Genomic DNA, 14,590 nt, shown 5'->3' on the forward strand with positions numbered 1-14,590 from the left:
TCTCTGGAAGTCATATGATCCTGCGGCTGTGAGGGCGCCATATTGGATTGCGTTGATTCGGTAGATTGCCGTCGGATACATGCGGCTAATACCTTGAAGAAAAACTCCACGTGTATAAAATGGGTATCCCTAACCCCCTAATTTTTGAGTTTGGAGGCAACATGACCTCCATGCTCAAGAAGTCATAAACCATTTCAAACTTATTATCAAAACAATCACCTACCTAAAATTTTTATTTTTTATCTTAAAATTAAATTAAAATAATACTTTGAAAATAGATAAAAAAAAATGAAATAATAATTATAATTTACAATTTTAGTTCAAATTATGAACTATATTTAAAAGTTGTTGCTTTAATTTAAATTCAGAAATCATATTTTGAAATTATGTGAAATTATATTTTAAAACTAAAAATAAATAAAAATAAAAACACCAATACGACGGACATCCACGTGTTTCAAACATTCATCGAATTTAACATTACTTAGCTTAAAAAAATACCATTTTGACCCAAACTTTCTATTTCCGAACAAGAACTTACAAATCCAATGGATTTGTATATTTGATTTTTTGAAATTATTGATCATTTTTTATAAATTAAGAATATCATACATAAGCCTCACCATCATTCTATTAAGAAAATCAATTAATAGTATTTATATTTTATAGAGGTTGAAAATTTGACAAAGCAATTCAATGAATGTAGCACTATTTTATAATTTTTATGTTTTATTTTCTTTAGTATTACATGTTAAATATTGCAACCTACATTATAATTTTACATGTCTTAGGTATACAATGACCTCATGGGAGATATGGGAATGCTATCATGATTCTACTATTAAATTAATCCTAAGGCTATGTTTGGTTCCCAGAAAATTTGAAGGAAAATGCAAGGGAAGAAAAATACAAAAGAAAAGCAGAAGGAAAGAAAAAGTGAAGGAAATAAAAAAAATAGATTAAAAGTGAATAAATTATTTTTTTTGTTACTTCAAACTCATTTTATTTATTTTAACTCATCAATATAAAGATTAAATAATTTAAAAATACATAAATTTTTAATTAGTTTTAATCATATTTGATTTTCTTTGATATTTTTCATAGGACAACCAAATATAAAAAAATCATTTTTCTTTGCATTTTTTTTCTTTCCTTAGTATTTTCCGAAAACCAAATATAACATAAGATTTTTTTTTTTTAATAGTCAATTAAGTTAGGTACGGTTTGAACATACTCTCATTGTTGTTATTTTTAAAAAAAAAATAGAAATTTTAAATTATTTTTAATTGTATTTTTTTTTTCTAAAATTTTAGTTTTATTCCTTAAAAAAATAATCATAAATATGTTTGATAATCATGTAATACTAAATAGAATGGGATATAAGTGAAGGTAGGTATTATTTGTTATTCCCTAACTTATTCACAAAATTTTGAAAATCAACATATTTTTTATTTTTTTATTTTTTTTTCCTTCTAGATTTAAAAATTTTAAAAATATATAGAAACTTCATTTCATTACCTTTAAAATATTTTTTATAAAAGTAGAAATAAAAAACCAAAAGTATATTAAAAAAAAAAAAAAATACCCTCAATCTTTTGAATGATCTATTTAATGTAGGACCTCAAACGCTACCAACTCTTTAAAAAAAATTTGATAGACGTAGCAAATTTTCTGATCTGCCAACAATCTCCTCTCCAGCGACACCCCTAAGGTTTGAACCCATGACATCAACTCTAATACCACTTGTAAAATCTCAAGTGTTATCAATTCTTCAAAAAACAATTGCTGTCAAAAAACACGCATACCTTAACCCTACAAAGCATTCACCTAAGCGTTCACAATATTCGAACAGGAGGAGTTGATAAATGCAGTCAACCTTTCGATATATCAACATTTAATATATGTGACATATCACTATATTCATTCATTAGAGAATTTAAAGGAAAAAACTTATTTGCATTTTTTTTTTTGCCATATTCGAATTGTAGTAATGAGTTTTCTCTTAATATTACTAATTAAATGTTTTATCCATCTATTAGATTGAGTCATCAATTTTGTTTTATTGTTACATACAATACATCATTTTGTGTAAAATGCATGTGAGTGCTCAAACATCACGATAGAAAGTAGCGTTTTAACTCTTTTCAAATGGATGTTCAAACTAGCGTTTCCACACAACATTCAAACACCCCTTACAGGACGCTAATCAAATGTTGTTTCAATATTTTGGTTTTTTAAATTTGTTTTTTATATTTTCGTTAGACTTTTTGGTAAAATAGCATATAAGAAAACTATATCGAATAAAGGTTTGATATAAAATCTCATTTTCTAACTTGAAAAAATGCACAAGATTCAATATCCATCTCCCAACCCTAGCATTATAACTCATGGACCTTTCAATACTATACTTAGCTATCTAGACATAAATATAAGGTTGATCGGTCCAATACTCTCGATACAAGGTTGAGGTATTCCATTAAGAAATATGAAGTGTTACATCGTGGCCATAAAAGAATAATATATAAATTATAGTTTATATCTAATAACTAACTTTTTTCCCATTTGATGTATACTATTTGTGAAAAAGATTTGTATACCAAACAATCTCAAACCTAAAATCCATAGTATAAATTCTCAATGATGTCATTATCAATCATACCATCAATATTACTCCTATTTGAAAACCACCATCCCCAAAAATTTCCAAAGTTATTCATTTAGGTTGGTTGGGCATGAAAGAGAATCCATGAATTTGCTCATTAGTAGGTCATTCGCAGAATCGCAATTGGTCTCCATCCCTAGTACAAAATCGTATCGTTTTTCACATTTCTTGATCACATTAATATCTCTTCAATTATCATGGATCAATTCACACTACTTGTTTTTTTTTATTTGCCCTTACAATCGTTAATATTTGTTGTTAGGAGGAGGTGTCACTGTTTCTTTGACTAATAAAACAAGCCTCCTATCCACAGGAATATTTGGATAAAACTTCTCAGTGAGATACATTCACGTGTATTTTGAAAAAAGTTATGACATGTTTAGAAATTATTTGAAAAATATTTTTTTAATTAATAGAATACGCTTTGACAAATTTATTGTTAGTACAAGGCTAATAATGTCATTTTCGACTATCAGACATGGTTTTTGGATAGACCCCTCTGAAACTTAAGTTAATTTTTAAAAGAGATGGATAATAACTTTATTTAGGGAGTTTTTTCTTATAATGTTTGATGACCTTTTTCTACAATAGAGTTGTAATATTTCATGTGCCTTTTTAATACTTTAAATCTCAATAATTGGCATTGTGAATAACGATTTCTGGATTTAAAATCAAATATTTATGTTTATAATTATTCATGATGTAACGATTCAGAACATTTATTACTTGTACAATGAATATAGACATTGCCTGAATAATCCTTTGTCTGTTTGATATCGGACCAAAAATGGATTTATGCCTGGATGAATGCAAGGTCTCACACTTATGATAAAAAATATTTTTTAAATTAAAATTTTAATGCTTTTGTTTTTTAATATAAAACATTTTTAATAATAATTAAAAATATGAAAAATATTTTGACATTGTATATAAATATGTAAAATTTTCATGAAAAATAAATTGAGAAAACTATTTTTTTACATCCAAATAAAATAAAATTGTTTATAGTCTTTGTACATTTAATGGATTGATTTAGAAAATGTGACCTATGGTTTTTTACATCTGGGATATCTTGTAAGTGGTTTTTCTATAACTTACTTGAGAATGATCTATAAGGTTAGAATCACTATGCAACACTTGAAAGCGTGATTTTTTAATAATCAACATGTATTTTTAAAATAATTTTAAAATTATCAAAAATATTTTAATTAAATTTTAGCCATTTAAAAAATAATAATTGTATAATATATCACTAATCTTGTAATGATTGACTCATCTTATATAAGTATTATCGGTTTTTTAGTTTATTAAATCATGTCATTTTAAAATATATTTACATATTTAAGAGTATGGATAACAACGGGACGGGTTCGAGATGGGTCACCTCCATCCCAACCCTGCTCAATTTATTCAAAATAATTATCATCCTCATTTCATTAAAAAAATTAAATGAAACGACGTGAATATGAGAACTTGTGATATCTCACATAAGATATGATAGAAACTTTATAACTCTATATAAATATAAACTATGTATATGCGTTTTAAAGTTATGAGAGCCCTTTTAGGTTTAGTGTTAATAAATCCACACAGTTGGATGCAAGTAGTTACAAATGATATTATATCTTATCTCTAACCCCTATATGGGGCTTTGTTTGGCCTCTTGTAAGAGCCTGTTAGGTCCGGAGTAGACAATATCTACATTATTAGGGGCAAGTTTAGAGAAATTCTCATATCCGCCTCATTTAATTTTCTTTTGAATTTTTTTAAATTACACTGCAATAAATATATTTTATAAATAATTAAATTATTATAATTTTTTATAACTTATTTTATTGTTTTTATTATTATCTATATATTAAAAATAGAAAAATAAAATAAAATTAATTTTATATATAATCAAGGGGTAGGATAAGACAATACCCAGTTCCAAGATTTTTATAAAAAAATTCAAACTTATCCCAAACTCATTTATTTAAAATTTAAATTCGTTCTATTATAGATGGATGGCTAAAAAACCTCCCTCATTGTCATCCAGGAATCTACTATATATGATATATAAAACTTCTTTCTTGATGGATATTTAATGAAAAAAAATTTGTACACCAAACAATCTCAAACCTAAAATCCGGTATAAAATTTCAATGGTGTCATTGTCAATCATACCATCAATATTACTCCTACTTGAAAACTGCCGTCTCCAAAATTTTCCAAATTTTATTTCATTTAAGATGTTGAGGCACGAAATCCATGAATCTGCTCATAAGTCGGTCATTCGCAGAATCGCAATTGGGCTCCATCCTCAGTACAAAATCATATCGTTTTTCACATTTCTTGTTCACACTAATCTCTCTTCAGTGATCACGGACCAATTCACACCACTTGTTCTTTTTATTTTCCCTTTCAAACTTTGATATTTGTTGCCGGGGCGAGATGTTGCTGTTTCTTTGACTAATAAAACAAGCCTCCCAAGTCCCATCCACCACAATATTTGGATAAACCTCCAAAGTAAAATGTGATTCACCTGTATTTTGAAAAGATATTATGACAAAGAATATGTTTAACAAACTTATGATAAAAAATTGTTTTGAAATTAAATTTTTGATGCTTGATATAATGTTTTTCATAACATTTGAAAATATGAAAAATAGTTTGATATTTTTTGTATGTATGAAACTTTTATGAAAAATAAGTTGAGAATACTGTCTTTCGTATTTGAGTTTTCAAATAAAATTTATTTTAAAAAATAATTAAGAGCATGTTTGGAATTGTTTTTTACAACAGTTTTTTATTATGAATAACAAAAAATAAAGAAAACACATTTCACAACAAAAAAACTATTTTCTATTTTATATTCTTAAAAATAAAAAACAAAACGTTTTCAAATAATATCTTTTAGTTGTATTTTATTGTTTTCATTTATTTTTTAAGAGATATTTTAAGAAATAATTAAAATAATTAAAAATAAATCACTATATATAAAAATCATTTTTAAAATATATTTAAAAATATTAAAAATAAATTAAAAGCATTTTAGGTTTCAAAACAGACTTTTATTCTACAAAAATCAAAGAATAATTTTAAAAAACCGTTATAGAAAACTATTTCCATAATTGTCTTAGAAAACGATTACCAAATAAGCCCTAAACTTTCCTCAAATTATATTTGGTTCTCAAAAAATTTGACAAAAATTATAAAGGAAAGAAAATAGATAGGAAAATGAAAAAATAAAATAAAACAAAGAAAAATAAAAAATAGATTTAAAATTAATAAATTATTTTTATAAGTTTTTTCTAATATATTTTATTTATTTTCTTTTATTATATAAAAATTAAATAATTTTAACTTTCATAAATCTCTAACTAATTTTAATTATATTTAATTTTTTCTCATATTTTTCATAATGAACTCAAATATAAAAAAAAATTATTTTCTTCAACAATTTTTTCTTTTCTAATTTCCGCAACTAAATATAGCATTAACATATTCTAAAATTTTTCTCCTTTTTTTAATAAAAAATATATTTATATATATATATGTGGGTTTGATGACGTAAGATTCAGAAAAAATAAATACATAAAAATTACGGAGATTACTAGAAAGCCACTCGTTAATACACCTCTAACCACGTGGCACCATAAGGGCCTCTGGGTTATACATACACTTCATTAATTGCATAACAATCCCCACCAATAAATCGACTATACCCATCAATATGAACGTAGAATTAAATTTGCACACTCTTGGTTGTTGGTTGGGAAAATGAGAGAAAGAGAAAATAATATTAAATATATCAAAATAATTTAATAATAAATAATTAAAATGGAGATTGCGGCCGGACAGTATAGGCAGTTTCATTTGAGCATATAAAAAAAATAATATATATAGGAATTAAAAGAAGATATTTTTTAAATTTTATTATTATTAGATTTGGGTCCATGTGAATCACGGCAAAGTAGAGATGGTATTCACGTAGAAGCCGTGTAATATTTGTTCCTGCCATCACCATCGTATATTTGCATTTTATTTTATTTTTCATGGGAAATTACATGCTGTTGACCAAAAACTCATCATATTAATATCATAAAATTAAAAAAAAAAAACATTTATGTTATATTTGGTTCTTAGAAAATATTAAGACAATATTTGGTTTCCAAAACATTTGAGAAAAAATTATGAGAGAAACAAATATAAAAGAAAAATAGAAAAAAAAATAAAAATTTTAATTAATTAATTTTATTATATAAATATTAAATAATTTAAATATATATAAATATTTTAAAACTTTTATTTATATTTGATTTTTTTTATAATTTTTTATAATGAAATTAAACACAAGAAAATCATTTTTTTTTAACCAAACATAACCTAAATAAAAACAAAAAATATATAAGGAAAATGATTTTTTACATTTAATTTCATTATAAAAAAATACAAAAGAATATAAAATATGATTAAAATTAATTAAAATTTTATACTTTTTAAAATTATTTAATTTTTCCTTTAAAAAAGGAAAAATAAGAGAATCAGTTTTAAAAAACATATATAATTAATTGATTAATTATATATATATATATTCTTTCTTTCTTTTCTTTGTATTTCCTTTAAATTTTATGAGGAGCCAAACACAACTTTAATAAATCCGTATTTATCTACATTTTTAAGTATGATATAGAATGATTGTTTTTAGGGTATTTTTTTTTTTTTTTAGCAATGCTTTTAAAGGAATTCAATTGATATTTGAATATGAAAAATATATATATATCTGATAGTATTTTTTATTAATTTATTATATAATAATAATAATTTATTTTAAAATTGATCCTTTAGTTAGTTATTATTCAAAAATACTTTGCAGTGAAACATATTTTTTTGTTTTTTGTTTTTAAAATAAGAAAATAATAGTAATTTTTAAAACTAATACAACTATTTTTCTTAAACATTCAATATATTGTGTTCTTCATGATGATGTTTTAATAATTTGTAAATAAAATTAATTTTCAAAAAACTCTTCGCCCGAATGAAAATTAACACAACGGCTTCATCTTAAACATGAAATTGTTAAGACACTTTAAAGAAAAGCTATTTATTTATTTATTATTATTATTATTGGTGTTTTTTTTTAGTATTAAAACAAGAAGAAAAGAATTAACAGGTAAGGCGTGTTGGAAGACAGATTGAGGCAACGAGTTCAAGTCAATCCTTCCAACCAACAAAAATTAATTAGAATTATTATTATTATTGATGTTGCAAGAGGAAAAGAATTAACAGGTAAAGGCGTGTTTGGAAGACAAGATTGAGGCTACGAGTCCAAGTCAATCCTTCCAACCAACTACATCTGTAGAAGAAATTAATTAGAAAAGTTTAGTTTAAAATACATATTTATCGGTTATTTTACAATCAATTTTTTGTCATTCTTACTAAAAACTGTGAATTCATACACACTTATTCAAACGCCAAGCCCTCCTCACTCTTCAAAACCCTCCATGCTGACTCCACCTCCTTCGCTATTCCATGGCCCAAATCCCTAAACCCACCCGTAAAACCTCATGTTTTCCAACCTTTTCCCGATTTTGCGGGAAATTCCCCATCAAAAAGTCCTGCGATGATCCCCGATCCGATAACCGGAAAGAGAGCCGTTTTGGTTTTTCTTGTTCGAGGTTCCGAGTCAAGAAATCTGCCGCCAAAACTGTGCCGGTGGACGCTTCCGTGCCGGAAAAGGAGAACCGGGACGATGAAATTCGGCCGGAAAAGCCGGAAAAGCCGGAAAACCTCCGTTCGACGAGTCAAAATTCGGGCGCCTGCCATGGAACTCAGGTGGTGTTGGAGAAAACTGCCAAGGTAAGTGAATTCATTCCCTATCCTCTTGCGGAAAACTAGAATTTATACACCCTAGCCGTGTTTTAACAAATTTGAGCTAGCAGTTGCAGAGCTGAGAGCTTCGGTTTCTATATGCTGACTACTACACCCCAGGCGCAATTTCGCATCACTGAAACTTTTTTTTTTCTTCTCTTTTTTTTATTCAGACAAGGTACGGAACAGCTCAGAGCATCACCCCCGAAAATCGGAAACACTTAGATCGTTTGGATTCTTCTAAGGGCGCCACGTGTCACAAAAAGAGAAAACTAGAATCCAAAAGGTCAAGACTCAGCCAACCCAGTTCGCCGGAAAACGTGTCGGCGACCACATCTCCGGCAGCACCGATGGCACGTTCAGATTCATTTCCAGCTCGAAGACGCCAAAAACAACCGGCTTTGCGGTTTGAAAATTCTCCAAGAGATGGAAAACTCGCCGGGAAAGCTGACTCCGTCATTGCAATGACGATCATAATGGTGACATTGGCAATGATGGTGATCTGTGGAAGACTATTCGCAATTCTCTTTACTTCTGCATGGTTCTATTTCGTTCCTTACCTGAGATCGGGTTCGAAATCGAACGAAAGCGTAAATTCAGATTTTGACGATAGAAGTTCGAATTCTGAAGAAGTCAAGAAGAAAGTGATTTTAGAGGGATTTCTTGAGAGAAACCACCGCACTCCGATTGGAATTTTGTTGTGAACAGGAATGGCAGTCCCATGTGCACGCTAGTGTGGTGCGTCTATCTGCACTAGATTGAGCCGGTGGTTGAGACTAGGCATTCCCGTTTTGTGGACAATGGTATCCTGTGTAAATTTGTTATAAAAATATGTCTCTATATGTCAAAAAGGGGTCGTTGTTCTTGAACTTTAAGTAGTTTCTCTGCTTTTTTTTGCTCTGCTTTAAATGGTAGTTGGGGTTGTCACATGGAAGGCACGTGGGAGAGGTGAACATTGACATGGACTCCGGGGTCAGCTCATGGCCCATGGACACTGCGGTCAGTTTTGGTTGTCTGGGGCCCATTTTGACCCAAGGAAAAAAACCAAAATATTCTTGTCTTTTTTATTTGTTCTCATGTTTACTTAATTTTATAACAACTTAAAAAAAAAAACAAAAAAACAGAAGAAAATCTTTTTACGCTAAAACTAATCTCTGATAGACTGATATCAAAACATCACACGACGACTGTATATTTTCCACAATGGATTTGGTGGTACCAAATTTCTAAACAAATCATAGACCATATTTTTATATATTTGTGATGAGATTGAATAAGTAAAATATTTATACTCCCAATGATTGTTGTTTATCTTGGACCGGGTTTTCATAATATTTGATATCATCGTATTTTGATGATACAATCCCAGTTTTAACAACGGCATTCCACCTCAGTGTTTTATATGTCTTATTATTATTTATATTTTTTATTTAAAAAATTCCAATATTTAAAAAATAAAAGAATATTATTCATATTTATTTGTATATATTATTTATTTTAAAATGAATGGGTAGTGCACTAATTCAAACTACATAATAATGATGGCTCCATTTATCATTTGTTAGTGCCATGCACTCACTGGGAGCTGATCTTTTATCATCCAATTACTCTTTTTTTTGTTTTATTTCAAATTAATAATTAATAGAAATATTCTCTTTCTAACTCTCAACTTTCCAACTTGGAAGAAAGAAAAAAACAAAGTCAATTATAATTGGTATTGACAAGCACTTCACGCTTAATCTAGATAAGGGTTTCGCAAAGCCGCCATAATCCAATAGTTTAGAAGATTCGGTGGACTAAGTTTATTTTAAATTAATTTCTAATTTATAAAAGGAAGTTTTACTGTTTCAATTACCGATAAAATTATTTATTGGAAAAAACACTTGCATTATAAAAATGGTTTGGTATGCCGTGTGCGTTTGACATTTTCGGACATAGCCTTAAAAGGATATTAAAAAAAGAAGTGGGTTAGGACTTCTTGAAGGTTAAGAAATTGTTTTGAATTATTTCATTAAAAAAAATTATTAGAGGGTATGAGATAAAAATTAATATTTATTTGTTAGAATATATTTTTGAAAAAAAATTGCTTTTTTTTAAAGTGGTTTTAAAATTTATTTTTCATGTTTTATGAAACATTAATTTGTTTAGATTATAAATTATAATTTTTTATAATATAATAGGTAGGTGTTCGATAAATCAATTTAGGTGGTGTTTGTTTTTTGGCTTAATAGAAAAAGTCAAAATATTTTGTTTTTCCATTCAGTTAAAGGTAACATATTAATATCATTCAACATAACTAAACTGAACTTATTGATAACAAATTCATTTTAGCTATATTATATGATGTCAACAAGTTACTTTTATATTTTAGTTTTTTATATTCAGTCAAAAAACAAACACCACTTAGTAAATTAAAATGATTTCATAACTTAATTTAAGTCATTAAATAAATTAAGTATATTTGATAAAATAATTTAATGATATAATTTAAAAGTAAAAAATAATTTTAAATAATAAATAAATAAATTAACTTATTTTTAATTTTACATCATTATTTTATATTTTCATTATGTCTGTTCTAATTATCTTTACAATTTATTTTACTATTCCACAACCTTCCTTTTCCCTAATTATAAAAATTAATTTTATCAAATAATCTTAATATTTAAAATAAAATTCAAGTAATAAGTTATAAGTTAATAATTTAAGTATAATTTAATTTAAAATTAGTTTAAATTATCAAATAATAAATATTAAGTTTTAATAAAACTTAAAAAGTGACGTAGAATATAAATGTTATAAATATAAAATATTAATATGAATAAATCATGATCTCATTTATATTTTTGAAATAAAATATTATCTTAAAAGTATTATATAAATATTTTATTTATTTTTCAATCATAGATTATTATAAATGATATATTTCTATATTAAAAATTATTTTATTTTAATTGATTAATTATAAGGATCTTATAATATTTTAATAAATAATTAAAGATTTCAAAAAAAAAATTCAAAAACACTAAATAATAATTTATATATTTCATTTTTTTAAAACAATTTTCATTCTTCTTAATAAAATGTGTTTTCAAAAAAAATAAAAAAGTTTTCTTCTACGTTACGAAGCGTCGTGAATTCATCCAAAGTCATTCGGGCTGTTTCTTCGGGCAATTATTTTGAATTATTATTGATTATTATTTCTCATAAAAATGAATGGTATGATAATTCATTTTTTTCTAATCTATATGACGTGGCAAAATTAAGAAGGCGGCAGGGGAGTCGAACTAGAGGATAGGAGCGGAGATCGCAAAACCCTAACCCTAGCCCGGAGGTTCCTGCAGGCGGCAACAGAGAGGAGCTCTCAGAAAAAAAAAAAAAAAAAAAACCCCAATTTTTCCCGGGAATTTTCGGTCACCATGGTAAGAAAAATATCATCTAATTAATCTTATTTTGAATCTCCTGCTCGCGTTGTTTGGTAAGAGAGCGTTTGGTAATTTGTTCGTTTTCCCCATATTGTCTCATAAACCAAACGGGGACTAAATTTGGGCCTTTTTTAATTGGTTAGTAGTGCTTGTTAGTCTGCATATTCAGTTTCCATTTGGTCCTATCTCTTCAAAACTAGTGGATTATCTGAGCTTGGAATCTGATGGGAACCTTGTCTTTTCGTTTAGAAAATCAGGGAAGAGACAGTCCAAAATGGAAAAGAAATGAATACAGTTGTGCGTGTCTTTCTTTGATTTGTTGTTTGATTCCTAGTCCTTATTCCTCATGGCGCTTCTGTTGATTTTCTTTCCATCCTCCTATAAAAAAAATCAAAAAATAGGAAAGAAGCTGAAGATTTGGCTCATATATATAATGCCTATGGATAGTGTGCAAACTTATTTCCAGTATGAAACTACACAAGTTACTCATGAGATTATGCATAACTATGTCGAGAATGATAGAGTTGAGCATTGTGTGGTTGTGACACGAGTTCGGAATTTTCTTTTGGTTAAGGTAAGCAGATGGTGAGGTGGATGAATCACAAAACTACAAATTTCAGGATTAGAATGAAGAGTATAGAATATAGCAATGTGTATCTCAGTTATGTCAGGTGATACCTTGTTAAAAATCAATTAGGTAGTATGGTGATGTCCACTGAAGACCCACTTGCGGTTCTTTAAAAAACTTTAAAAAAGAGTTAGATAATTACATCTGTCCCAGGAGGAATTCATCGGCAGTTGGAGGAGGAGGACAATCAGAGAAAATATGTTTGAATAGTGAAATTATCTGAAATTGCCTACCAATTTCAAATTCAGGACGGTAGCGACAAGTGGACATGTTAAACTTATCTTAATCTTATGGGCAGTGTGTTTGGTGCTTATGTTTTTATTTGTTGATGATCCACAAATCTTGTAATGCAAACACTTCCAAGAATATTTGTACAGTTTTGAATTACATCACCAAGTTCAGACCATCCCTCAAAATTTTCCGCCAAGTTTTCCTGTTTTGAAATCAAACATCACTTGAAGCTTCACCCCAGTTTCAAGTAAAGAAATATTAGACATTGGCATTGTTAGATTTTTTTTTGCAATTCTTTTTCGTAATTACTTTGTTTGAATATGAATCATTCTCTGGCTTTGGCAGGTAAATGTTCCAAAGACCAAGAAGACTTACTGCAAAAGCAAAGAATGCAGAAAACACACCTTGCACAAGGTGACACAGTACAAGAAAGGAAAAGATAGCCTTGCAGCCCAGGGGAAACGCCGGTATGATCGGAAACAGTCAGGCTATGGAGGACAGACCAAACCTGTCTTCCACAAAAAGGTAACAATCCATCTATATCCTTATTTCCTTGGAAATTTTAACCCTTTTTTTAAGTTGTGTGATACTTTTCTCAGAGATTGCTATTTATATTTTTATATGCCAAATTTTCATAACCTTTGATTGCTTTTCACCTAATCACCTAATCAGGCAAAAACCACCAAGAAGATAGTACTGAGGTTGCAATGCCAGGGCTGCAAACACGTATCCCAGCATCCAATCAAGGTCATATCTCAAACTTAAATCGCTTATTTGTTTTCTTGGTCCCTCCTCATTCCTAGTGAACACCTAGGACTTGTTTGGCAATCTTTTCAAAAACCATTCTCAGTTATGTTTAGAAATAAAGTTTTGTTTGGGAACTTATGTGTGAAAAATAGTTTTCTTGTGTACTTACGAACTATGGAAAAGTTTTCAAAATATTTCTCATATCTTAAGTTGTTCTTGTAATACTCTAAAATTAAACACCTGAAAACATCATATTTGTTCTAAAATGTAATATGTTTTCAGAACAAATTTTTAAAACCGTTTTCAGTCAAAAATTTGTCAAATGTATTTTTTAAGTTAGCAAATTTTGAAACTGTTTTTAATAACTGTTTCCAAATGAACCTCAGCTTCTGTCATTGGATTTTGCAGAGGTGCAAGCACTTTGAGATCGGTGGCGATAAGAAGGGGAAGGGCACTTCTCTATTTTAGATTGCAAAACCAGGCAATTGCAGGGTCCATCTTCCATTTTTGTTATGCTTTTGAGCTTTTCTATTTGTTTTCAGCAAGAAATACAAACAAACTTTGATTTATAGATTTTTGTAGTTTTATGCTGCCATCAAATTTGTCTGATTAGGATTCGTCTTATCAAAGAGTGATCTAGCTTGAACTTATCCTGAAGATTAGGTGGGTTTCCAACTGGAGAGTTGTTGGGAGCCTTTCCATTATTAGTTGGTTTTACATTTGCTGCAAATCCCATATAATTGGTAATTCTTGTATGGCGTTTTGTAAGATCAATGGATGAAATGTATCCATTCCATTGGTGGGGTAAATGGAATCCACATTGGAATGAAAGAGATTTGATGTCATGATCCAAGGTTTCCCTCTAATCCTGTCAAACCTCCAAACCTCCATGGAGGTGGTATATATATTAATTAACAACTAACAACTTGGCTTGAGTCATGATTAGTGTCTTGTAACAGTTTGTTTTGTTGGGTCTTGGAGTTGGTAAGAAACCAAATCTCATATTCTTTTATTTCAGTTTTCATCAAAATGCCAAAGGAAATT

General features: G+C 28.2%; 2 protein-coding genes across 2 annotated transcripts; both read left to right on the top strand.

Annotated features, from left to right (window-relative positions):
- Positions 1-8,048: 8,048 nt before the first annotated feature.
- Positions 8,049-9,384, top strand: LOC104878994 (uncharacterized). The gene is made up of 2 exons (XM_010650189.3): positions 8,049-8,503; positions 8,689-9,384. Exons 1-2 carry the CDS (start codon positions 8,177-8,179, stop codon positions 9,217-9,219), a joined length of 858 nt encoding a protein of 285 aa, XP_010648491.1. The 5' UTR covers positions 8,049-8,176; the 3' UTR covers positions 9,220-9,384.
- A 2,287-nt stretch (positions 9,385-11,671) lies between these two features.
- On the top strand, positions 11,672-14,391 carry LOC104878992 (large ribosomal subunit protein eL42). The gene is made up of 4 exons (XM_010650184.3): positions 11,672-11,937; positions 13,145-13,324; positions 13,472-13,546; positions 13,955-14,391. Exons 1-4 carry the CDS (start codon positions 11,935-11,937, stop codon positions 14,012-14,014), a joined length of 318 nt encoding a protein of 105 aa, XP_010648486.1. The 5' UTR covers positions 11,672-11,934; the 3' UTR covers positions 14,015-14,391.
- Positions 14,392-14,590: the final 199 nt, after the last annotated feature.

The sequence above is a fragment of the Vitis vinifera genome, chromosome 1, assembly GCF_030704535.1.
Source record: "Vitis vinifera cultivar Pinot Noir 40024 chromosome 1, ASM3070453v1".
Taxonomy (NCBI): domain Eukaryota; kingdom Viridiplantae; phylum Streptophyta; class Magnoliopsida; order Vitales; family Vitaceae; genus Vitis; species Vitis vinifera.